Genomic DNA, 27,385 nt, shown 5'->3' with positions numbered 1-27,385 from the left:
CTGCAGGAGCAAATATTACATATAGTTATTTTTGAATTTCTGAATGTGTTTGCACTGGGAACTGACAACTCTGACATTTCCTGTGGCTTAAAGAAGGAGAATGTATTTATAGCTCTGTGAGTTCACATGAAATATATTGTTTCTGTCACGAATTTCTTGCATAAATATGTACTCTGAATGAGATTGTAGTGGTACTATTGTTAATGTTTGTTTTTGGCCTTCCCATATCTATTGAATATGTATGTGTTTTTACCAGCCTCAGGTGATCTGTACTTTCCAAAACTGCAATTGGAAATGTTTCAGCTTTGTTTCTTTTTTCTTTTTTTTAAGGGCATATTTTCAGTATTTCAGGTTCATCTAAGCAGCTCCATTCTGGTTTGAGTCTTCAGAAAAAATATACAAAGACACTCCTAATGGAGGATGAAAGACAAAAATCAGGTTCCATTTCTGAGCAGACTTGGAAGAGTCATGTGAATAAAAAGACTGTTCCTCTTGGCTCTCTTGGCACTGCAGAGGTGGAAGGTGCCATAGCCACGTGTTGCTCCTGCAGGGCAGTGATGGTATCATTGAGAAGTGAAATGAGATCTATATTCATGTGCCAGTTTTACAGCCCTACTGTAAGCTGAGTGAGCAATACTTCCTCATTTGACCTCTCTGGGTGACCTTCTTCTCCTCTGGATATAAAATGAGCTTAAGGAGTCTAGGATATGAAAACTACTGGTATTGTTTATAAATTATTTATCAGGTCACTAACAACATTTACTTCACCGTTCTAAATGGTCTCCTCAGGCACCAAGGTTGGCAGTTCATGGGAGGCTTGATCTCGTTAGGGCAGCTTGTCCTAGCAAAAGTCATTGTTAATACCTGCCCACACTACCCATGGGAAAAACTACCCATTTCTTCCTATTCTTTTCCTACTTCTATTACTATTGCCTAAAAGGTTGTTGTTTTAGCAGCATATTTCAGCATGATGATAGAAGCAGGCAGCATGATGAGTCATTCAGTGGCAAGTCAAGCCTCAACTCTGGGAAAGAAAAATTCACTAAAAAGCATCACAACACCATGTTTTCCAATCAAGAGGCATTCAGCACAATCAGAGCTTAGAAGGTATTTGGCGGGGATATTTATTCTCCCTGAGTCCTCTTCAGGATATTTTGCTATTGATCATATTCACCCGATTTATTAATGTCTGTTTGTAATGCATCATTTACTTATAGCTCTCTCCTGGCACTAGAAGTCATGTAGGTGAAAGAAAGAATCCATTTTAAAGATCTTTGATATTAAATATACTGCCCGATGACATTAACATTGCCTTCCAAATACTGAGTCAACTACACAGCATCATCTCTAATGGTCAGGTTTTTGTTTGTGCTTCCTTCAAGCTTCAACTAATTCAGCTGCATTAGAACCAAAGAGAAGGCTTTGAAATCATTATGTTTTGAAATCGTTGTGGTGAAAGAAGAAACCAGGCGTGTGAACTCCATGGCTCAGCATTGTCAACCAAATCACTCCGAGGCTCCGGCAGATAACTCCTTGTTCATGGGGGTTTTAAAATATCAGGGCTGGGGCAAGAGGGAGAGGGATATAATAATAATAATAATAATAATAATAATAATAATAATAATAATAATAATAATAATAATAATAATAATAATAATAATGAACCAAATATTTCATTTGCCTCGGGGCTTGGCAGGTGCGATACGGCTGTAAGCTACTTTGGAGTTCTGAAAGCCGCCCCGTGTCGTGACGCGGAGCAACGCGTCACCGCGGCTCGGCCGGCATCCCTGGGGGACCTTGGGCCGCGGCATTCCCGGGGAGCTGCCCGGCATTCCCGGGGGAGCTGCCCGGCATTCCCGGGGGGACCTCGGGCCGCGGCATTCCCGGGGAGCTGCCCGGCATTCCCGGGGGAGCAGGCCGGCATTCCCGGGGATCTGCCCGGCATTCCCGGGGGAGCAGGCCGGCATTCCCGGGGGTCTGCCCGGCATTCCGGGGGTGTGCCCGGTATTCCCGGGGAGCTGCCCGGCATTCCCGGGGGTGTGCCCGGCATTCCCGGGGGGATCTGCCCGGCATTCCCGGGGGTGTGCCCGGCATTCCCGGGGCGCTGCCCGGCATTCCCGGGGGTGTGCCCGGCATTCCCGGGGAGCTGCCCGGCATTCCCGGGGGCGTGCCCGTGCCGTGGCGGCGGTGTCCGCCAGGGGTCAATGTTGGCCGCAGATGCCGCCCCGCTCCGGGCGCCCCGCGGAAGGGGCCGGGGCCGGGGCACGGCGCTCCCGGCGCTTCCAGCGCTCCCGGCGCTCCCAGCATTGCCAGCACTGCCATCGCTCCCGGCACTGCCAGCCGCCGCACCGGGACCGCGTCCCTGCGGTGTTCGAACACAAATAGGGCGAAGCTGCTGCCTCCAGCGCCCGGGCAGGGCTGGCCCTCCGGCCGTGCTCTCAAGCCCTGCCCCGGGGTGTCCGAGCACAGGGCGCGGTGCTGGGACGCGTTCCGGGGGCTTGCGCTGTGTGTGCTTCTCCCTTACCACATTTGCGGTGGAATGCGCGGTGCTGCAGGGTCTTTCCTCGGCAGGAGCCGGCCCGCCGCCGCTCCGGGGTGATGTGCCCGGTGCGCGGCCCCTGGAGCCGGGAGCATCCCGCTCTGGAGGGGAGGAGGGAGCGCAGAGAGCGACTGGGGCTGCAGCAACAAAGAGCTCATCTTTAGGGCTTCATGCAGCTGAGGAGGAGGTGGCGGGGACCTCCTGTACTATTAACATTACTAAACTATTTTAACACTAAAGGCAATCTGTCATTTTGAGTAAATTCTCTTCTGCTTCTATAAACACAGCCGTAATCAATTAAAGACGTGCTTGTGAAGGAGCCATTGTGTGCAGCCCCATTCAGACATCGCTGAGTTGTCTTTTAGACAGCCTGTGGGGAAACACTGGTAAGGTGATGGGAAAGTTCAAAGTGCCTAACTTTTCAATGTGGATTCTGTTATTGAGATTTTTTCTCTGTCTTTTTTTTTCCATATTGCTTATCACAGCCAGGGTGAAAAATGGATGATATCTCTCTTTGCGTTCAACATTTATGATGTATTCTGCTTGGGAGGTTCTGCAAATATTTGAAATGATTCTCTAAATGTAATTCTTTGGGGAAATTCTGCATGGCAGCAAATCAATTACTAATCTGAAAGTATTGAAAGAACAAACAAATCCTATGGAGACTGTACATCCATATATACATATTTATAATTATGCATATGGGCTCAGTTCCTAACACATTAGACCAATTACACCAGTCCAGTACAATTTTGTGCAGTGAAATAGAAACTCATTTGCAGCAGTTTAAAGATGAGAATTACTGACACAGGCCCTTCAAAAACTCAGAGTTCCATTTCATATTGAAAGAAACAGTCCAAAAGGTCACTCCAATGACTCAAATGACTTTGGTTTTTTATTATCTTTCTATTACACTGGATCACCCATGCCTTATGAATCTGTGAATGTTACTAATCTTTGCAGAAGCAATGAAAATAAACAAGGAAACTTGAACTTAACCTAGGTGGTTTTTATTCTCTTTCATTTTTATGAATGAAGGAAAAGGGAAGGTTAAACAGAAGAGTGTGTATAGGGAGATGGATTTTTTTACTCTTGTTTTATTAGATTTTTTTCCCTGACACTGGCACAGATTCTAGGGACATGAGTGAGAATAGAAAAAATTGACAATTGGAGTTAAAAATTTTCCCATTTCTTTGTATTTTCATTAGAAATAAATGCACAAAAATTTTAAGAATGATCTGTAGTAAAAAGAAAAAACCAAGAGTAGATATTTAGAGATACTTGTGGAAAGAATCCCACCTGTAGAAGCTGGATTTCATTGGGCTTTCTGATGTAGTTACTTTTGGATCCATTGTCAATCTTCACTGCACAGTCAGGGGGAAGAGCCTCACAGGAAAATGATGTTTGTATCACACTCTGGAAATTCATAAGCACACTGCCTGGGGATTTAAGAATGGCAGTGCCTCATTCCAAGGAAAATCACCTAAAATTACCATTAGGCCAAGCAGTCTTTTGACATGGTGTAAATTATTTTGAAGTGACAGGGAAAAAAAGGAAAGTGGGAAGAGCATAAAGAAATTATCTTCCTTGACAACGTAGTGAGAAATCATAGATGATGAGAAATGTACTTTCCTTACAGGGTCTAAGCATGTAGCAGTTAGAAGGAGAATGAACAGTGGCTTTTTCTGGGGCAGTGGGAGCACACTGAGGTGGTGTGCTACAGCAGTGCTAGCCAGCAAACCTTCTTAACTTCATTTTTCTTTCAATGACACTTTTTTGGAAGTTATACAGGAGAGCCTTGGTGCACATACCAGGCACTTTGTAGATGAGGCAGGACACCTTAACTGAATCTATTCATTACCCTGTCCCCATTGGGACAGGCGAAAGCTGCCAATTTGATGTTGGTAATGTGGATGCTGCGTTAGGGAATTGGCTAAGCCTGCCAGATTTCATTCCTGAACTTTAACAGCCACAAAAGAGTATTTCTCTGTCGTCTGTAATTGATTCAGAGCCAGGTCCCAAAAGGACAAGCTTCCTTTTGTGTGCCATCTATACCAGGGTCTAAGAACACATAGTGCTACAGCTTTTTTTTTTTTTTTTTTTTTTTAGTTAGATCACAGGACACCTCTTTAAAAAGAAAAGAAATAAAATCCAAGTTTTCATAAGTTATATTCCTTAGCTTTCTAAGATACATTATTTATTAGCTCTATTATTACATTCTGGACTATTCTTTCAGAAAACAGTCACAGTCAGTTTATTATAATGTGAGTATTTAATGTCACTAGTGTTACCATTCGGAGATTAAATGAGGTTTGAAACCAAAACAGAAAAAAAAAATGTATTTGTACAAAAAATAAATTTTCCATTGCTTCAGCTCGCTAAGCACAGTACTTATTATCATCAGTTCATATGCAGGTCAGATTCTTCCTTCCTTTGAAAAACAGGTTGAAAAACCCTTTGAAGGTTTTTCCCATCTTCCCCTTACCCATCTGGTTACAAATTTAATACTATTATTCATTATCACTTTGTGTTTCACATTTGTGTTCTGCATCTACTGTGCAATGCATTAAGGATTACATTACAGTAACTCAAGTACTCCTAATAAGGATTATTAGCATCATCAGTCCATCCTGACAACATTCTCAAAACATTCTCATTCTGCACAAAATAACCCAGACATTTTACAAGATATTAAATGTAGATAGCAAAGTCGTGGGCTAGTCCCAGTATATTTTGTTGCCTGTGTGTTCACATTTCAAATGGTTTTAAAATCACCAAAGTATTCTCATAGCTTCTATTCCCAGTTTTCACCCTAGAAGTGACTTTGAATTTGTTGAAGCAGGCATCATCTCTGAACCTGAATACATTCACAGGATTTGTTCCTTGTACTCAAATACAAGAACAATCTATTAGAAAGTTTTTCCAAATGCCTCACTCACATGGACACACACGAGTGCTCTAAATGCTTGGGACAGAGGCAAGAACAGAGAACCGTGTGGGGGCTGATCACAGTTCAAACCCAAGGGTGCAGTGGTGAAGCCTTCCTTCCCCTTCCCCTTCCCCTTCCCCTTCCCCTTCCCCTTCCCCTTCCCCTTCCCCTTCCCCTTCCCCTTCCCCTTCCCCTTCCCCTTCCCCTTCCCCTTCCCCTTCCCCTTCCCCTTCCCCTTCCCCTTCCCCTTCCCCTTCCCCTTCCCCTTCCCCTTCCCCTTCCCCTTCCCCTTCCCCTTCCCCTTCCCCTTCCCCTTCCCCTTCCCCTTCCCCTTCCCCTTCCCCTCCCCTCACTCTTCAGGGAAGCAGGAAAGCCCAGGACAGGCGAGGCCCAGCCCCTGTAAATGTTCAGAGGTTTAATGAACGTGCCAGAGCTTTCACCTACTAACGGCAAGGCCTTCTCAAGCAGACTCCAAATTCCTGCCGAAATGAAGGCTCTCTTTCCTGGACTAGGCCTGGCATTCCTGGGAAACAATAGCCCTTTTCAAGGCATCTCTGAAATTTCACAGGTGAAGGGAACGGGGCAGTCATTCGATCCCATCCACACGGAGCCCGTGAGCATTTTAAAAAGTGAAGACAGAGTCTATCGTGGAGGCAATGGCAAAACTGGTTAGTGGCAGAAAAAGGTGACCTAGACCTAGCTCGGGAGACCCCCATGAAGCATTAAATTTGTCTTTTACCTTTTGCCACAACTTGTCTCTCTTTTTTTTCCATGCCCGGGCTGGGCAGCGCACAGAGCTCGGGGAGCAGGTCTGCCAGCGGTGTCACAGTGCTTTGAGCAGTGGTGCTCATGGTTCTGTGGCCAGAGCTTGGGGAAAGAGCAAGTGAAAGGAAGCTGTCGTGGGGCTGTAGCACTGGGTGTGGAGAACACTCGTAGGGCACGCGTGAATCCAGGCCCTTGGATGTCCGTAGTGCCCTCAGTTCAGGGAGCACATCACAGTCACTCCAGCTGATTTCTTAGAACAACAAGATCAAATTCACTACAAAACATTCAGAATGGGATGCTGTGAGTGCTGCCTGTGCACTGATAACACAGTGAGCTCAGAACACGAAAAGGCTGCGTTTGCAGATCCCCAGTACTCCAAACATCTAAACACAATATTCTGAAGGGACACAGGGGCTCTTAGTTCTGTGAAGGCAACTACAGGAGCCTCCCAGATAATTTGGTAAATATTCAGAATTCTTAAGCTAGAATGTGTCATCAGTTCATGTTATAGGGGATTATTTTCTTTACATAATTAAAAAAGAAAACAACAACAACAAAAAAATCCCAACTCAGTTTCATATGGCAGCTGTTACACTGAGAAGTATTTTGCCCCTCAAATTCTGAGAACTTTTACACTCTCTGCCTCCAGCACGTTATAGTGACTATTATGCCTACTGAACTTTCTTTAGGAGAACTTGAAGGATAATTGAAAACTGAAACTCATTAAAGGGTTCAAATCTGAACTAGTTCCTGAGAGCAGAACTGAGAGAATTAACCAGGTCATGGGATATGCAAAGTACCAACAAGGGGGCAATATACATGCTTGAGACAAGCAAAAGAATGACTGACTTATAAGAGACCAATATTTCATACATGAGTTAGACCTCTGACCTAGTTCATCCAGGCAGGGGAAGATTGCCTTGATTTTATTTAGTGTTGATTTTGAAATAGCTCTTCCCTGCTTCAGTGTTCGCTTCTTTTCCTGGCTTTGTACCATAATGAACAAGTGTTCCCCTGCTTTTCTGCCATTAAAAAATCCACCTTAGTGTCAGGGACCAGATTCTTGCAGGTCAACCTGCATTTCCATCTTGAATTTAAATTCTGCTCTTGGAGAAATGAAGGTCTATCTTTTCAGTTTTCCAGTCAGTGTCAAAAACAGAACAATTCCCTTTTTCCCTTATGAAAAAGTGAAATTGGTGTGTAAGTCAATCAAGAAATATTTACAGAGACGATGGGAAATTGTTCGTGTGACTAAGATGAGAAGACTTTGTTTTAATCAAGAGGAGCTGGGGTTAATTTCATATGTGATGTGTGGAGAACATTTTTTCACTTTAAGTCCATATTGGTTTTACAACATAACTGTTTATCTGCATTTCCCTGAAATGCTGAAGCCAAAGTTGACTGTAGCCTTTGAGAGGGCTTTCTGAAGGGAAGCAGAAGTTTCATAACTTACTCTTTCCATCCTTCACTTCCTCTTCATCTGCCTACATGCAGATGGTTTTTTAAAGTTCTTTTAGGCAAAACCACTAGGTCAGAGATGTTCCTTGGTGCTCACAGCTACACTCTGTGCTTTTCAGTAAATGTGGGGTGGACGTGCTGCCCTGCCTCAGGCCTGACAATTCAGGTGAGAACATTGCCAGGCCTACACTGCAAATCCTCAGCAGTTGGTTTTGGTGTTGTGAGGACACCAGCAATGCCATCAGTGGTGCTTATTTACCCTTGCTAAATTTCTGTACATTTATCATACAATTATTGTACAATTATACAATTGGTCTTGTTTTCCTCAAGCTCTTCCCACCATACTCTAGAATTACTGAAAAAATATCTCTCAAGCTCCCTGCTTATTTTCTTGGACATCCAAAAGCTGAAAGTGGCACTCCAGGTTTCTTGGCCTATTCCTGGCAGTTGCCTCCACATCATCAGGCCAGTGCGACCCTCCAACAGCTGGAGCAGTTTCCTGCAGGGGGAAGATTGTTTTCCACAGACACTCCACCCTCATGGAAGAGAAACAGGGTTTATTGGCATGAGCAAGGAAAAGTTGGGGGGCAACCCTCCTGGGGCAAGTCCCACTGAAAAGGCTGGAAACTGTTGCAGAGGTGAGGCAAAGATTTTTGTTGGAATACTATTTTAAATTTATTTTTTCATTTTTTAAAATTCGATTAATAACTACAGTATTGGATAACACAAAGGACTTTAGAATTACTGGAAAAGCTCTTTTGGCAACCCTGGTCTTGCGTTACCACAAGAAATCCTCAAGAACTCTCCATCATTGTCACACCTTGAAGCTCCATCTCAGTTTCTCTGGAAGTCTCCCTTTTAGTACAGAGTTTGAACTGTTGATGGCTTGTGACTTTGAAAAAAGCAGGAGAACCACCTTGGTATTTGGGTTATCATTGGTCCCATTCAGTCCCTTTATTTGTACGTGTGGAAGTTGTTTTTTCTTGTTTGCTGGAACTCTGTTTCACCACATTGCTGTTTGAGTTGGCAGTGCTATGCTTTTTATTAGAACAAACAGAGGTCCAGAAACTGATGAAATATAAATAGAAGGTTCACTGTAGTCTACTCTTTTCAGGGAAAATAAACATCAGGGTTTTTTTAAAAAAATATATCCAAATAATTCTGTGATATACCTTCCTGATTAGCAGCTAAAACGTAAATGGCACATTCTTAGAGGCAAAATTAACCAGAAAGATTATGCTGGTCTTTGCTTAAAGGAACCTATTTATCTCTCTTTTTTTATATAATTTTCACAAGCTTCCACTGCTTCAGACATGTGAAAGTGATTATATATATCTGGCTACAGTGCTATATGTAAGCTTCATCAATTAGAAAATTAAATCCTCAGAATTCCTGCAAACAGATTACTTCCTTTTCCTTTTCCTTTTCCTTTTCCTTTTCCTTTTCCTTTTCCTTTTCCTTTTCCTTTTCCTTTTCCTTTTCCTTTTCCTTTTCCTTTTCCTTTTCCTTTTCCTTTTCCTTTTCCTTTTCCTTTTCCTTTTCCTTCCTACAAAGTAATAGAAAGGGGTGTGTGGGTTTTGTTTGAGTTGTGGTTTTTTCCTTAAAAGAAAAATAGTTTTAAGCAGGCTGTGTTCCAGGTTTTATAGGAATTTCAACTAGGAAGAGCAAGACAAATGAAATCGATGCTATCAGTTCTAACTTTGGCAGAATGTGCTGTCTGTTGGTGTTCTTGGTGGGACACAAATGCCTGTCTGTTAGCACAAAAATGGATATTTTCCTTCAGTGGGCTACCCAAAGGCAGCTATTCTCACTTTTGAGTGCCAGCCACTGGAGATGGGCTAAATTTGTAGTACCATTACCTGTGAAGCAAACCAAAATAGCTACATGAAACCTGACCCAGAGAGAACCTCAGAACCTCAGAAGCCAGGGCTGGGTGTTTGCTGCTCAGCCCTGAAATGTGCCCTCTCTTCCCCACCCCACACCCTGCTCTCCCCACTCCTGGAGCAGTAAATAGGGCCATTCATATGGAGACAGAGAAAGAATTCTGAAAGTTATAAGAAACTCCCTGTATGTAAAGATGCCTCCTACAGTGCTAACCACAGCCCTGATGATGAAAAAGCTACACCCTACATGTGCAAACTGGCATCCTTTTTACTGTACATAGGTTTTTATTGAATGTAGCCTTGCTTTTAATGACAGTATTTCATCAAGAGTGAGTATTTTTGCTGTTTTTACTAGCTCCCACTCACATTTGCCCTGGTACCTAACAAAAGGGTTCCTATCCCATAGGTCAGGATCAGATAGGAAGCCTTGAAAAGACAAACCCCTAAAAAACAAATGAAAGAAAAATAGAAAGACTGGAAGGGTGTAAAAAGCATTTGTTAATTCTGAGCTCTTGGTAGCCCAAGGAAACCTGTTAGAAGATGAACATTGGAGTTTTACCCTGACACATAATTAAAGCCTAGAAAGAACTAGCAGGATGCAGCTGATCCACAGAGCAATTTCCATCAGTTCCAAGCAAAAAACATCAGACTAAATTATCTTATCCCTTTGCAGGAATGAAATAAACAATCTGAATCAATGTAAGATTTAAAACAATCTCACTCTATTAGAAAAGCCCAAGGACCTTTTGACTGAACATTCTTTGTCAACAGCAGCAGAAATTGACTCATAATTAGTTAAGTATTGGACAGTCTGTCTTTTCAAAATGGCTAGTATAAAATTTAATTATCATGAAACTACAAAGAAAGTTGCATTACTATCAAAAAAAAATAGCTAAAATTCTTTTTATATGGTCAGTCATATTTTTAGTAGGGATATGGTAACCGTCCAGCAAATGGCAATCAAATTCTACATTTCTTGCTACTTCACAGAACAAGTAGATATATGTGAAAGAATAACAAGAGTACATTAATTACTGTACATTACTAATGGCATCTCCCATCATGAGCAGGAAAGCACAGACCTATAGAGAGCTTTCATTTCCATCATATTTTTTGTTAAATACAATCCTAGCATCAATCAATTTGTTTGTGTAAAAAAATTCTTAAAGCTAAAGTTTTTCAAAGCTGAACTGTAAAGAATTAAGACAGGTAGGTTTTAATTGAGGACTACAGGAATTTGGGTGGCCTGTTATTCATTCTCCTTCTCTCTGCTTCTTCACTGTTGTATTGCAGAAGAAGCTAAATCCCACTTTTCTGGTGTTGGTTCCCTCAGCCTACCCAGGTTTCACAAAGCCCCTTGAGGAACCTTTCTGAAAGGTCTGCTGAAATGGGAATGGGAAATTAAATAAGATTCCCTAGATTCCAACTTCTCCAAACTTTTAGGGGGAAATACAGCAAATGCCCTGGAAGTATCACATTTTGATGTATTCTGTTTGTTATGGAATTCCTTTCAGGAGGAACACTGTGGGCAGTCTGAGGTGTAGAACAATTTGCTCTCCTTTTCCTTTATCAAGTTTCCTTTATCAGCTGGGCTTTATAGGATTCTATGTAAACACTGCAGCAAAGCAACATCCCAGGTACGTGGGAGACAAGAGTGTTGATTGAATGAGTGCTGAAATAAGATCAGAGCACTCCCTTAAAATACATTTTAAAATTCCATGGGCTCCCTTCCCCTGCTGTTTGCTCCTCTACTTAATCCATTTTATTAAAATCATAAGCTTAAATTTAAAAAAAATACAAAAATCAAACAAATTAACAAAACAAACAAAACCAAAACAAAATAAAAAACCCACAGATATTGCTATTCTTTCTATGCTGTGAGTGCATTGCTGATGACTTTCTTGCCTCTGCACAAACTGGGGAGATGCAAAGGCAACTTCACTCACAGTGATGGTCAATTTATACCTCACCTTGGCAGATTCTCCTGCTTTTACTGATAGGATTAAAAAGTGAAATTGGTACACTGCTTTAACTAAACGTGTAAGATAAAAAGGCACCAAGAGTTCAGAGAAGACTGCGATAAAAGCAAATGTCCAAGAGGAAAGCCCTTCCTCAGAGCAGCAGTGTGGTGGAAACCTCTGCACCTTCTCTCTCTGTGCTCAGGGTCTGGGCCCACTGTGGAATGCATGGGTGCCTGACCCAAAGCAGCAGTCAAAAGATTTCAGTTCACTACAAGGGGCATTTTAGAAGGAGTCTCAATAACTCTTACAAATCCCTAATGTCTGGTGAGATGTTTTCAGTCTACTTCCTCACCCAGTGCCAGGCTCATCCCATGGACCTTTATCTGTGTCCCTGTAAGTTACTCTTCTTATCATTTCCATGTCTTGCCAATCTCTTTTTTTTTAAAGACTGAACAAAGATCTTTCTCTCAATTTTTAAGTAATATTTCCAGACAAATATTGAAACAAATACCATATAGATAAGACCTGTCCATCTGTTCAAAGTATATTAGGGGCCATACTGTGGGTGTCACTCTTGGTTCATCTGTGACCTCTCCAAATTTCAAAAATGCATTTTTCATTGTTTGCATGAAGAGGAAAAATATGATGACACTAAAAGTTCTTCAGCAGCAGTTCATTTGTACAGATTACTGGCCCACTATAAATCATGAATGCTGGAGCACAATGTACACTAGTGGGTCTCTGAACAAGTTTCAGAGTGAAAATGAGTTAATGTAAGGTACTTGTGCTCTGTCTTCAGCTGTGTGTGTGTGTATTTTCCTCTTTAGGACACACGTTTGTCAGTGCACATCACACACATGCACAAACACACAGGAGAGTGGACACTGAATGAACCACCCTACAGAGAGGGACCACAATATTTCACTGCCTGTAGAATGAAGCCCAGTTTTATTGGCAGACTCCTATGATGCTAGACAATAAAACATTTGTACATTTTGCTGCAGACAGTCTGGCTGGCAGTTTCAGCAGCTCTAATTTATTGTGAATAAATAATTTCCTGGAATCTCTGAGGAGTCATTTTAATGCTCCGAAAAAATTAAAATCTGGCATGCTGTTAAATTTGTTTTCCGTTGTTTTGAACCAAAAAAATACTTAAAGTGAAAGAATTTAAAAACCCACCCTGATTTCAAAGATAGTACTTTGTAGATGTTAAATCTCCCAGTTTCACACTGGTTTTACAGATGAATAATTTTTGTTTACTTCATCTTTATATTTAAAGGCATGACAAACAGCATCTGTTCGCAGTTTCTTTTCTGTGTGTTATTTCTCAGTACCAAGCAGAGAAACTGCGCAGGTTAAAGGGTTCCCATGTAGAGTATATTTGGATGCTGCTTGTGTTTCTACCCTTTCATAAATTGATTATTACTAATAGCATAATGGTGATCAGACCATTTTCAAAGGCAGTGTGTTCTTGAAGCATGAAACAGAAATTCAAAACCAACTTCAGAATCTGTTAGAAGCCAACTGTAAAAATATAGATGGAGTCAGTTAGTTGATTCAGTTTTGCAGCCATCAGCAAAAAAAAGAAGCCTTAGTTTCCACAGTTGATGAGTACATTTTTTCCATGAGGCACCTCACAGTTCCTGCCAGTGGACTAATATATAAGTAACTATTGCGCTTTATTTAAATTCTCATTACCTTGATGTATCCAGAAGATATCAAATGAGAAACTGAACTAAGTGATGAATTTTAATCACCATGGCATCACTTAAATAGCTAACATCATTCCCAGAAACTGTACCACTCAGAGCTTTGTTGATACCTGGCATAAATAATCTCTACACAGTTCACAGAAATATAGTAAAGCTACAATCTGTACTGGTAATAGGAAATCATAATGGAAAAACCTGTGTAAATTTAATTGTAGGTCTCATTCCCTGTAATGTTGGAAGTGTTTTCTACAGACTAGTTACACTCTGAGGAAACAACCTGTAACACAAAGTAAATTTGAGAAGCAGAAAAGGCTACGTGTACATTTTTGTAGGACTGGGTAGAATCATGAAAAAGCAAAATGCATGTTTGAACACTAGTTCAAAGAAACAGAGGATCTTCCTTTTTGCAGCAAAATCTCATGACTGCTGTTCCCATGGAGTCACTATTTCCTTTTCCTTGCAACCTTTGTGGGGAACTGTTTCCTTCCTCCAGTGCAGACCCTGCATTAGTTTCATCGTGCTTAGCCAGGCTGAATGCCTGCAACGTATTGGGATGAAAAGGGACAATTAACAGTGACAGGCTTGCCTGTGTCCTAGCAGAGAGCAGCGTACCTGCCACGAGCTGCTGCCACAGGCTTATCTGAGTTGGCACGAGGAAGGCAAAACCTCTCTGCAACCAAAGCTGCCTCCCTCTGCCTGCAGCAACCAACCTTAGCCCCGGCAGTGGTTGTACTCCCAGACCCCTCACAACATCAGCACAAGCCACGAATTTCTGATTCCTTTTGTCTACCTGTGCTTCAGTTGCTCAATGCTCTGTGAATTCTGTGAGACAGGGGTGATGAAGTTTTCTTATATAAATTTTTAATTCAAATGTATAAAAGTTCAGTCTCAGTCCTGTTTTCTTTCTTTTTGGTAGGTCAAGCCTACCCTCTCTTTCCCTTGTTCCTGAGATAACACTTTCTCTTGTGGGATTTGCTTAGCAGTATAGCATGTAGAAATGCAGAATATTCCCTGGCCCTGTGGGAATGACACTGCCCAAGGACTCTGAGGGTCAGCATGTGCACTGCAAATTCCACACGGGCTACATGGTTCCTTATTTCAGTGTGCAGGGCAGGAATAGCACACTCCCACATGGAATACACATTGGCATTTACAAAAGCTGTTACTTTCCAATAGTATCTTCTTCCACTGATTTCAGCAGTTTGAAGAAGGGTGGTGGTGTTTATCAATGCTCAATACTTTTCATGCTTGGGAACAAATAATTTTCTGGACACAGTGAAGTAAATCTTTTCTATAAATGGAATCTAGTTTAATTTAAACCCAGAATAAAACCAGCTATCACTCCATCATAATCCAAATAATCATACAATAACCTACAACCATTATAGAGACTGTAAAAAGCAATTCCAGGTGGAATATCACTTGAGTTCCACCAGTTTTGTGGTATCTAAACTCCTAGGCCATGAAACACTATGATGTTCAGATGTATAGTTTATTAATCTAGTATATAACAGATAGTTATTTTTTCTGAATTGGTCTATAATTTGGTGCTAGCTAACTTAGTCAGTGGATCATCATTTCTATGTTTTATAGTGTCATGCAAAAAATAGATAGAATAAAAGTTGTATGACTATGTTAACCAGGTAAAACCTTGCACTACTAAATTAAGATTTTGATCTTGTCATATAATATAATACAATGTGTGCCTTACCATAACTCCTATGACTCTTGATTAACGGATATTTTCTAAATACGTTGTGTTTTGTTTTGTTTTTCCCCTACAAGGCATGAATGAAGCACAGGTATCAAGTTCAGTGTTGTGTTGAGTTCCCATGTCAGTGTGAGGAGGCTGGCCCATCACTGGGGCACTCAGGATGACTGAGCAGGATCCCAGCAGGGACTGTGGGATATCCTGATTCCATAAGGATAGAGACTCACACATTCACACCCACAGCTCAGATCCACTCACTGATGCAGCAGGGGCAGGGATTCCTCAAGGGGAACATATTGACACTGCTGAATGTGTTCCCTGTAAGCAAACTGACAATCAATCCAGTCTCAGAGAAGTGAATTTATATATTCCAATAGTAGTAACCTCTCTATTGTATCTGTAATATTTTGCTCTTCTGAGGAAAAGACACTGTTTCATTTCCCAAATATTAAGCATTAGTGAGGAGAAATTGGTTAGAAGCAATTCTTTTGCACTTACAACACAGTTATGAGCACATGGAATTCAATAAAAAACATTCACATCTACTTTAAATAGATTTTAGATTAGGCCTTTAAAAACAATAAGATATGTTCTTTTGTGGTGTAATGTAATCTTTTGTAAATGTAAATCTTTTGTGGTGCTGTTTTGCTAAGTATGAAATCTGTTAGAAATAATCTTCAGGGCAGTTTTTGTTTGCCTGAATGTGCATAATTTTTTAATTTTCCATGAAAAAATGCAGCAACAGTTAAAGCCAAAATTTGAAAAAATCAAGACTAAATACCTGGATATAATCATCATATCTGCTCACTGGTTGGCTTGCAATTCCATCAAGTATGAACAATCTATTGAAAAAGAAAGTTTTTATGAAATCTTTTTAGACTAATACTGCATAGGTTATGCATGTTTTATACTAAATCTAAGACTTCAAAATACACAGCAGTGTGCTCTAACCAGTTGTTTGAAGTTTATTTTCTGGGCACCATGGGTAAAGTTCTGACATTTTTCATTCTAGGTCATGTTCCAGGCACTCATCTATAGAATAATACAAAGATACTCCATAACTACCTATCAGAAAGGCTATGTATTCCAAAGGAGCTTGTTCTGTTTTTAGCAGGATAATGAGACTCAGTATCTACCCTAGAGGGAGAAAAAAACCTCACCTGTACATTTCTAGTCTTTTGGAAACAGTCAAGTAATTGATATACAGTAAAGTGTATTTTATTTATAATTTTATTGCCAGTTGGATAGGACAAAATTTCCTTGATTTCTACAAGCAGAAAATCTATGATATTGGAATGGTGGGCTTAACCACATATTGTGCAAAAGCTGACATCAAAATGCCAAAAATATATCATCCTAGGCTGGGTATTTATTCTTATGAAAGAAGTATGTCTGTTCACCAGAAATGAAAAAAAAAATCAAATCCATAGAATTTACTGGCTTAGGAAGACAATAGGTACTTCCTAAATTAATACTATTTGCTAAGGTTTCAGTTCCTGATTGTTTTGTTAAACACTTTTACCACAAATGGCCAAATGTATAGATAGCAAGTAATGGGTTTAGGTGTGCAGAAAGAAGATTTTGGTTAGATATTGGGTGAAAGCATTCACATCATAATAAGTTGGAGAAATATCAGAATTCTACCACAAGGAATCCATTGGATAGGTGTTTTTCAGCAGTGAAATGAACATATACTCAACCTCTTTTGGATTCTCCCAGCCATGTGGTAAACTTTCACATTGAGAGCAGAGGGACAGCAAATACAGTCATTAGTACAGGATAATACCCCCTACTTCATCATGTAGGTGCTTACAGAACTTCTAAAAATAAAATGGTTTTTCTTACAGGAATTAATTTAGGGACTCTCTCAGCCTTCTTTTTTAATCTGGCAGACAGACTTGCAAGACGTAAAGACTCCCTTGTGTCTTTAGAGAATATAACATCCTCTCGAGTGGCAAAAAAGCCCCAGGCAGAAATGATGTTAGCAAAAGAGTTTCTCAGTTATGTTACTGAGAAGGGTGATGAACCTATAAGCTGTGGTCAGGAATCTTTAACAGATCTCTGAACTGAACCCCTAATTTTCTAACCAAATGCCTTAACTGGAGCTTTTGTGTTGTCTTTCCAAAATACATAGTAAACAAACTGAAAGGGAAAATAAGCTAGTTAGTGTATCTTTGCAAATATGAGCTGTATAAATTGGCTCCCAGGCCAGGGCAGACACTTCTTTTGGCCACTGCAGGTGCTGAGAGACTTTGGTTTGGATGTGCAGAATGGAGCAGCAGCACTGACCCTCGTCACTCAGGAACACAAACTGGGATCCTGGTCACATCTGGCCCCAGCTGGATTTTATTGCAATGACGTACAGAGCCGAGGGAGAAATTTCTGCAACTGGAAATGACAGCCCACAAGAATTAGAGGATTTTAAACCCTGGTGAGATGTAACATTTCTTAAGAACAATAGCTTATAGCATTTTTGTTCTGTACTGCTTTGGATAATTAATTTAGTAAGTTTGTTTGTCATTCATGCATAAAATAAATTAATATACATGCTGTTTCCTTGTTCATTAAGTCTTTAAATTCAGCAGATGAAACTCTCTCTGCCAGAACAAACACTGGGTTATAGATGACTGTCAATAAAAAGTAAAGCCAGCTCCAATGAAAACGCGTGCTGAAAGCAAATACCTGTTGAACACTGAATCTTTATTTCCACTCTTTATGGAAATAAACACATTTATGGTTTGTTTACTGCTTGCAGAAAGAAAGCCTGTTCATCCTCCCCCGCTCCACCCCTGCCATTAGCTACCGAGCAGAGCCTAATCACAAGATGTCTGTGTACATCACACAGATGTTCCTCAGCAACAGAAAATCAATGTCTGGCATGAAGTTATATTGTGTTTGTCGACTCTACTGAGCACACTTTACTTGAAAAGCAATGCTTTGTGTCACTGTATCTGTATCTCATAATAAAGAACAAGTGCCCACTTCAAGTTGTGGATCACCTCTATTGTCATTCCACAGCAATGTGTTTTACAGATGTCTGCAAATGAATTTTAGGCTGAACTCCCTTTGCTTCTGAACCATAAGGAAGTATGATATGCTATCTGTCTGGTATTTGGTTATTAAATTTTGGTTGAAGAGCAGTTAGAATCCCTCTGAATTCATTTGAACTCCTGTTTTAAAGAAGACCTCTGGCATTTGACATCTGACCAATGGGTCTGACAGGTTTTCAGCAAGTTGCCTTTAGCTGTCAGTGATGTAGTAACAGCACTGTATTTCCTGGGAAGCCAGCAGCTAACCCTTCATGTGAAAACTTAGATGGGGCTTATCAGCTCCCCCACAGCACTTCATGGCACTCTGCCCCTCTTGGGATCCTGGTCTCTGTCTGCTGTTATTGAGAGGGACAGGAGTGAAACAGCAGCAGCACCGGGAGCCATCCTTGTCTGACACAAGCACTGAGTGTTACATTATCTGCTCCACTGAAGCAGAAAGAGGAGACCATCAGGGAGCTGGCTGCACTCCTTGCTTCTCTGTTCTTCAGTTCTGGACACACCAGTGCAACCTGTGTGCTGCTGCAGCCCTGCCAGCTGGCAGAGTCCCCAGGAGACCGTCGGTCAGTGAGGGTGGCTGTGAAGGAGCTGGAGCTGCTCTCTGCTCTCTGCTGCACTCCAGGCACAGGGCTGAGCATGGCAGTGGGCACAGGGACCTGCATCAGCCCCCTCCTCACCCCTACAAATGCTATTAGAGCCCACTACTTTCAGTCTGTCCTTCTGGAGGAAATAAAAAAAAAGTTTAAATACAAGTTGGATTTTTTTTTCAAAGTAGTTTTTTACCATTTTTGCTGCAAACAGAAACCTTGTGTTCTACCACATTAATTCCAGTGAGCTACCCTATCAAGCCACAGACATTGTCTCCATTTTATCTGAACATTAGGACGAAATACTTTGTCAACCACAAAAAAACCCAAACCACACCAAAACAAAAGTGAGATCAGCAGACAAGGGGAAGAGCAACATATGAAAATAAAAAGCTGTGAAATTATGCATTAAAAAATAACAGGTTGAATTAGTATTTTAAAACCCATAGGATATCTACTCAACTGCAGACTCTGCAAAATGCACTCATACTAGAGATGCTTCAGAAACAGTCTGCTGAAATGTGTCTAGCACAGCTATGCACAAGTGCACATGGGTTCTTCAACTGAAATGACCTGATTGAAATTGCAAATTTACACATGAAATCTTAGTCAGAGGTTGTGTATGTGAGTGGGTAAGGACACATGGATACTTGGGCTATGAATATGCTCTCCTTCCTACCACAAAATGACATAGAAAATACATTTCAGACATACCCTGGCAACGGAAAATAGAAATGCCATATGTTGAATATTTAAGTAATTGCCAGACTAGGTCCTTATTGAGCACTGGTCTTCCCTTTTGCAAACACTTTTCAAACACAGATAATTATGCTCTCTGTCCAGAAGCTGGGCTTCAGGCTCAGCCCTGCCAAGCTCTTGTTAGCACAGCTAAGTGGGAGCACAGACAGCTGCAGTTCAGGGCTGCTGTACCCGGGATCAACTTGAACCCTTTCAGTAATGAGATACATATTCTGTCCCAAATCTTCTTTCCCCTTCAGTCCAAGCTCCCAAATGTCTATTGCAGTGGGTAGAGTAAGCTATGAGAATAATGGCTGGCATAAAGTAACAGGAGGCTGTCTACAGCTTACCCTAGGGAATCCTCAGTTTCCCTGCTAGGAAGAAGTTAGGCTGAACAAAATAATGGAAAGGATCCTGCCTTGAGCTGGGGACTTGTTTTAGCACGACCACTGTATTACTCTTGTCAGGGCAGTGTGGGAGACACTGGATCCCTTTACTTGCATCAGGTATCAAGAGATGCTATTAATTATTTTTGCAAATATTATAAAATAGTCCAATGTTACACACTGATGAGAAGAATAATACCTCTCCATTACCTTCTGTTACCCTCTGTTTCCTCAACAGAGATTTTAGAAGACCTGTTGGAAATTACCGTCTGAGCCTAGAATTTTTGTTCACTTATTCAAACTGCAGAAGGATAAACTGTTATTTACTTTGTATTGTGATGCTCTATTCTTACTTAGGCCCTCAAGTTATGCAAACATCTGGATTTATTCTTCAAACTGTCTTGTCAAGATAGTGACAAATCCTTCTTTCTCTTTTTCCTTTGGACTAATAATGAAAAAAAGTTGTCAGATGGAGTCAGAACAAACACAGATTTCTTCTTGTAGCAACAAAAAGCCAAAGAAAGCCTTGAAGAAATATTTCCTCAAAACAAGCCTCCTTTTCTGGACAAAGCAAAATTTCAGGAAATAGACATAGCCTTTGAAATCCATTCCTCTTCAGGGCAGAGATAAAGCAAAGCTTTCAGTGAAGTAAGCAGGAGACTCTAGAAAGAAGTGTTTTTATATTCAAGTGGAGTTTGAGGTTTTCCTCAGTTAAAGGTAGATTGCAGCTAATAAAAGGCTTTGGCCACTCCCAAGACTCATTTTAACTCTTTCTTCTAATTCCACATGCTCCAGAAACGCCTTCTGCAGAGCTACCAAGCACCACTGAGTTGTGGTCCCGCTTTTTAGCTCAGATTACTTCACAAAATCCCTGTCAGATGTCCTGGCCACATGTTCTGCAGCCTTTCTGGATTCTGTGAAGATGATCCTTAAGAACATGTCTCAAGGATAAACCTAGACCCAGAAGATCAACTCTAGGCACTTCTGATTCACACAAAATTCCTGTTTTGGGTTGAGACAGGCTTCACCAAGCAGCAGAATCCTCAGCTTGGCCTTCATGGCCATTACTGCAACCAGTGGAGGTTACAAAGCATCAAAGGGATTAATGACAACTCCTGCAGAGATGGGTGGTAGGACCAGTGGATGTGGAGTGTGGCAGTTCCCTGTTCTGGGGGTTTACAGCAATGGAAGGGATAGCAGAAAGGACAGTGCCTGTTTTCCTAATCAGTTCTGTGCTTGGTGCTATGCAGAAACAGCAGTTACAATCTTAGGGATTAAGAGAGGAGCTGAGAGTGAAACAGAAGCATTATAATTACAGCATTTAATCAAGAAGGTCCACGTGAATTGATCAGCATTCAGTTCTAGTTCCTCCTCACAGAACAAACAGGCACAGACAAAGCTTTAGAGGACAGCAAAGATGCTGACACAGGACTGCCTCTGTACAAGAAATTAATTAGAACTACACCCCAAAAAGAAGAAAATGGGAAGGATTAAGTAATACAATTAAGCTAAATACTCATTAAATTAATAGTTACATGGAAAAGGTGAGTAAGAAATTTATATTCTCAGCCTCTCCTAGTACAAGATACAAGGAGCATCAAACAAGGTTTTAGGATCAGATCAGAATCACAAAGTGTGTTAACTAGTGAAATTCAGTGTCCCAGAGTGCTGTGGATTAAAAATCCTTTATAGCTCACTCTTCTCTGTTAAAGAGTGCAAAGAACAACAAGTAAAAGAGTTGATAAAGTAGCTCAGCAAACCCCACATTATCCTTCTGTGGCTGCTCCCTATGGCCCTTATTTTGATTTTTTTTCTACTATTTTCTGTTCTTCCCATCTGATGACTTGATTCATTTGTGCCACCACTAGACCTTGGGCAATTTGCTTCTTCAAGTCTTCAGCTGCCAGGAAAGTATTTTCCTTCTCCTTTTGTCCTTCTTGAAAGGAAGAAAGGACGGGAAGTTTAAGAAATAAGTACAGTGGTGAACAAGGGGAAATTGGAAAAGAACATACTAATTTCAAGTCTTCAGGCACATGGAATTTCAGAGAAGTGAGAACTAAACATTTAAATGAAAAATAAAATTTGAGTGAGACCATCTATTTTTTTTAAAGTATTTCATTCAGAATCACTAATTTTAAAACAGCAAACTGTAGATAGTGTGAAAAAAGCCCAGTATAATATTAAATAGCTGGTTTTTTCCTTCTATTCCTTTTCTGCCTCAGCTGTTCATCCAAATTTGAGTACTTCAGGTTGTTGGTTTTACAGCTGACACATTTTAGCAATGCTATAGACATAACAGAATTATTGGTGTTATAGAATAAGACAGCCTTGAGTTCTCCCTGACAAGCCAGCAGCTCTGTGACCCTCACAGCCTCATGGCTGGCCTGTGCTGGAATAAGAAGGCTTTTCTTTGGTTTACAAGATTAAGGTCTTCCAAAAGTTTAAGTGGAAGATTTGCTTTACCCTTTTGCAGTTACAGGTAGGAAATCTCTGCCGGGCTGCAGGTAAGGCCACTGGCAGGAGTCTGTGCAGCCAAGGAATCGCTTCACCCATCCCACAGTCACCCACAGCCTGCATTCCTCACCCTGGCTGATTCACGGTGTGCTGGCCCCACAAGGCAGCCTTGTCCTTCTCCAGAGTTCTGACACTTCAGTCGCTGTGAGTTTCTTTCAAAAGTGTCAGAATTAAAGGCAAGTTATAACAGCCCCATTTCATTTTGTTTCAGGAGTCCATCCTGGTGCTGTATTATCCAGAATGTGTGCTGAAGTTAAAAGACAAGCTGGTTTGGTCAGGATTCCTTTGCCCTTTCTGTCCTTCTCCATCAACATCCCTGACTTCTTCTTTCAGCACTATTGACTTATAAACTAAATATATCAGTAAGTACAAGGCTATTCCAGACAACTCCTTTAGCTGTTCAGTGTCTTTTATTTCACCCTGTCCCTTTCACGTTGTTTATTGTTCAGTTTTACACTCCACTGGACAAAAACCTCTGAGTGTTGTCTCGTTTACTGCTCCTGCTTCTTTCTGCTGTTTTTAGCAGTTGTGAGTGGGTGTCCCCTCTACTGTTTTGCCACTCAAGACTGGAAAAATGTTAAAGCCTCTTTTCCCACTGATTTCCCCCCAGTCCCAGCTGTGGCTCAGATGAATTAGCCAGGTGAAGCCAAAAGCTCAGAAACGCACACAACTTTCTGCCAGCACTAATCCCCCAGCACAATTTGTATAATGAGAGGAAAAGGGAACCAGAAATAAAAATCACTGAATGTAGAGAGAACACTGAACTTTTATGCACTATGTAACATTAAAACTATTTATTACATTGTAGGACAATCTGTATAAGCTTATAACCAAAAGAATTATAAATAAAATAATTATTAAATCTCAAGTGTAGGCAGTGATTCAATATCAAGGGAGCCTCTCATAATATCAGCACTTAAATTACTGTCTTCTAATAATGATTTTTTTAAAAATTGATACAATAAGATTTTATAACTGTGTACAATAAAATTTATAATTTACTTTTCAACAAAATATCATTTGTTTAGTTTTTAAATTAAAGATGAGCAACCCTCTGGGGAAATACCACATTTATTAACATCGAGGTTCTTCCAATAAATGATACTTGAGCCCATAAAGACTGTGGTTGGAAATATATCCTAAAGAATGTTATCCCACTATGGTCTGCAGCTCTGGTGTTGCAGTTTTGATTAAGATAATTTGCAGTTTCTGTAAAATATCATCTTCTCACTGTCAGTTTGGAGATGCCAGAGCGCCACATGATGCTAAGAAATAGGTGAGTGCAAAAAGTGACATTTCTAGAAAAGCAGACTTGAATATAAAGTAAAGCAGAGTGCATTTATAGTGTATGGAGTTTGTGATGATCCAAAAGATATTGCTGTTCCTCTGAAAAATGGCAATTAGCTTCCTCTGATCATAATACTATCTAAGAGAAAACACAAACTGACAGCCTGGTTCAAATATATGAATATGGCACATGGGACAGCAATTAGTGAACAGAGTCTCTATTATCCTCTGCAATCATTTCCAAACAAATGAAGAAAGAAGGCTGCAAAACCATATGGTACATATATTATAAAGTAACCTGTTCCATTCTTTAGACTTACTATTACTGCTTTTGACACAGCTACAGGAAATAAAAAGCTACTGGAATGCAGACCAGGAAAATGTATTCCCAGAAGGCTTTGTAGAACTAGAAGCTGGAATCATTGAGTGGAAACAGACTTTGCACTCTCCCATTCTTTGCTGCTTAGATGATCTGCTCAAATATAAAATACATTCTACAAATGTGGCCATATTTGGTAGCTGTGCTTTTAAGATACTTATGGAAAGAAAGGAAAAGCAAGGAAAGAGAAAAAGACTTTTAAAAAGGGTAAGTCTCTTCATAGAGAACTGTAATGTAGACTAGAAAAGAACTGTTTTCAAGAGAGGAAGCTCAAAGTCAAGCAATTCATAGTTTGTATGCAAGATTTGATTATTTTCTTTCTCTAGCCTTCTTAATGAACTCATTAAAGGAATCATGTTAATACATATGAAAAATTTATGATTCAAAAATCCTGTAAAAATTGTTTTTATAATATTAAAGATTATGTTGCACACACACTGAGACATTTAAATCAGTACTCCATTAACATATTTTAAATATTCTTCTCTAAAATACCTAGCATCAGTGTAACACCCTTGCTCTGAAATGGTAATACTTAAACTGCAATTAAAATATACGTTCTATAAATGAAAGAAAGCTTGTGAAAAAAATGAAAATTTTACTTAGTCTGCCAGTGATCTAAATTTCATTGCCAAATATGGGTAAAGCCTTGGCCTCACTGAAGGAACTATGTCTATTATTCATGGATTTAATCCTGTATGTTCTGAAATTAGCAGGAATCCTCGCATGCCATAGTAAATAGAGCCTGGAAACACTTAAGTCTTCATCAGAAAAAGAATAATGGCCTGCATGTGACATCACATTATTTGGTCATTTGTCATTTAGCTATGTTGATAATAATAATAACTGATGATATTGATAACGATGATAATACAATAAAGTTTGCTGAAAATTGCCATCTTGACAAAATTAGGGTGCTCTATATGGTTTTACACTGAAATGTACATGATTGTAAAAAGGGGAGTGATTTGCTGACTTATTTAAACAGATCAGCAAATATCTCTTTGGATTAAGGTATTTGTGCTCTGATGAAGAGTCACACATGGCTTCTCTACATTTGCAAAACCATCCCAAGACAGGAGCTGCCTATGTGAGGGTGCTCTAGGGCAGCTCTTCGGGCTGAAGAGAGCAATATTCAGTGCTCAGTCCCTGATACCCTCTACTAGAGGATTTTAGCCACCAGGACAGTGTTACCCAAGATCCAAATTTCCCAGAATTTATCTAATTTTTGTGCCTGAAAATTGTGTCTCAGTACAAGCTATGGCCCTGCTGCTAATTAGTATTTAGAAATAAATAATGAAGTTGTTCTGACAAGGAAAAATAGAGCTAAAAAAGCTAAAATTTGCTGTATGTATTTTCTATCTTGTCAAGTTGGCTCAACAAGCTAAATTAAACTGGTTTGTTGTAATTGGTGTACATGAAGAATTAACTTCTGTCCTTGAAATCTAAGATTAAAAAGTGAAAGGGTGGCAGAAGCAACAGATCTCCAAGGTATTGTATCAATCTTGTGGCCACATCCAATTCTGCTGATGAAGAAAACCACGAAGGCAGCTGCACCCTCCAGCCAAACCCAGCTGTTAAACACAAGTTGCCCATCAGCTGGAAGGGTGAGCAGGGGGCATGAGCAGCGACAGAGTGAGGCAAATGAGCCTCCAAGATCATTTGGGCCTGGAACTGAGGGTCCAAGTCAGACTGCCTGTCCCCCCACCAGCATCCCCAGCCTCTCTGCACTCATCTCACTGGGCATCTGCTTGATCCACGCCGAGGAAGGCAGGCCAGGCTCTGGGAAATGAGATCAAGATGATCACCTGCTGCATTTTAACTCTGCTGTTTCTCTTTCATCTGTCAGCTCACAACTCACTGCCTATGCTTCTGCAACCTCTCTGTGGAATTATAAATACACACAGCTACCCAGAACATTAAAACAAAGGTCCCAAATGTTCTGCAACTGACTTCATGCTGGCCAGACAAAAAATGGGAAGTTCAGTTGCTAGAGGGTGAAGAGTGACAACTTTAGCTTTCCTTAGGAAGATGTAAAAAAATAATTGAATCCATACACAACAGAGGCAACTGTCAGCAAAGAAATTATGTCTTTTTGTCCCTGAATTTCATTGTTTCCAAGAGACAGTGGTGGTAAGCAACAAAGCTAAGATAGGTATGGATAGGCAAAAAGAGATGTAATGAGAGATATTAAGGAACAGAAAAGCAAATGGAAGAAAAAGAGGGTATGGGCCACAGCATTTTCTATTTGTGCATCATCTTTAAGGTAAAAACAAGGAGAAGAATGTGCTGAGTAGGTGAGAAGACAATAAATGGGTCCAAGATGCTGAAAGGAAACGCATTTAGAATAGATTATGATGACGATTTTGGCAGCAGCACCTTAGACTGGAAAAGTCTAGCTGGGGGAAGGCAAGAGTTGTCAAGGAGATGATGAGGATGAAGCAACAGCACAGGAAACTGAAGAAAGCAATAAGACTAAGTCTGCAGAAACCCTTCACACCAGCCAGGTTTGAATATACTTAACTGGGATGTATCCTTTAGCTTCTGTGATGAATGTGGATCTATGTCAAGGCAAAAGACATCATTCTTTGGTTATACTCAGATTTATGCTTTTATGAAAAGAAAAAAAAAAAGAAATCCCCTTCTGTTTATCCCTCAGTACTCTGTGAAAATGGAAATGAGGAACTGGCAAAATGTATACTCTGTTGGTTAGTGGATAACATTTCAGTAGGATGTATATAGGGTTGCTATTTATTCAAAGGTATGAAATGTCACTAAATTTACAACAAAACCTCAGTTTGCAAAGAAGATGGTGAAGTTTCACTTGGTTGAAATTGAGGAATGCTAGCAACAATGCTACATTTTTTTGCCACCACCCAAAATTAGTAGGTTAGAACAACAGGGCTGTTGCCCATATTTCTTCCTTATTTTAGTTGCTGTGGTTCCAGAGGTGCCAAATCAGCCTTTCTGGCTAAAAATTCAAAGCCTGCAAGAAGCAAAAAATATAAAACCTTACAGCTTATAATGAATGTCTTGGGTCCAATCCTACAAACATAATGTAGGCAATTTTACTTGCATAGTAAATCCCATTTACTTCTCTGGAATTATTTCTATTGCTAAAATTCCTCATGTATGTAGGAGTTTAGGAACCTGGATCTGTTCTTCACTGTTCCTGCCATGTGCTGGCCATGTTTTAGTAAGGGAGATGCTTAAAAAAGATCCCAAGCATGAGGAAGTCCAAAGGAGTAATTAAGAAATGGTCAAAGCAATGTAAAAATGAGGCTAGAAAGACTTGTTCTAGAACTAAAGCTGGTGACTTCTGCAGGAGCTGCATAAATGCACTGAGAGTCCTTTAGAATTTTGCTTGCTCCTTTGCCTCCCTTTCGCAAATGAATGGAGCCATTCATTTCAAAGGAACTTTTGTGTGTGTCGGTCTGGAAAGCTGTCTGAGGAACTTGCACAGCTCCAGGTAGCAAATGTTTGTAGAAT

General features: G+C 40.5%; 1 protein-coding gene across 1 annotated transcript in view; it reads right to left on the bottom strand.

Annotated features, from left to right (window-relative positions):
* Positions 1-1,714: 1,714 nt before the first annotated feature.
* LOC134555450 (collagen alpha-1(III) chain-like) overlaps positions 1,715-27,385 on the bottom strand; it is a 28,684-nt gene continuing 3,013 nt past the window's right edge. Inside the window, exons 2-3 of the mRNA XM_063407038.1 lie at positions 6,208-6,483; positions 1,715-2,676 (exon numbers count right to left, since the gene is read on the bottom strand). Coding sequence (XP_063263108.1) covers positions 1,715-2,676; positions 6,208-6,483 — 1,238 coding nt within the window. The remainder of the gene's footprint in view (positions 2,677-6,207; positions 6,484-27,385) is intronic.

This window comes from Prinia subflava, chromosome 10 (genome assembly GCF_021018805.1).
Source record: "Prinia subflava isolate CZ2003 ecotype Zambia chromosome 10, Cam_Psub_1.2, whole genome shotgun sequence".
Classification (NCBI taxonomy): Eukaryota; Metazoa; Chordata; class Aves; order Passeriformes; family Cisticolidae; genus Prinia; species Prinia subflava.
The sequence above is the reverse complement of the archived record's forward strand: the minus strand, read 5'-3'. Positions and strand labels throughout refer to the sequence as shown.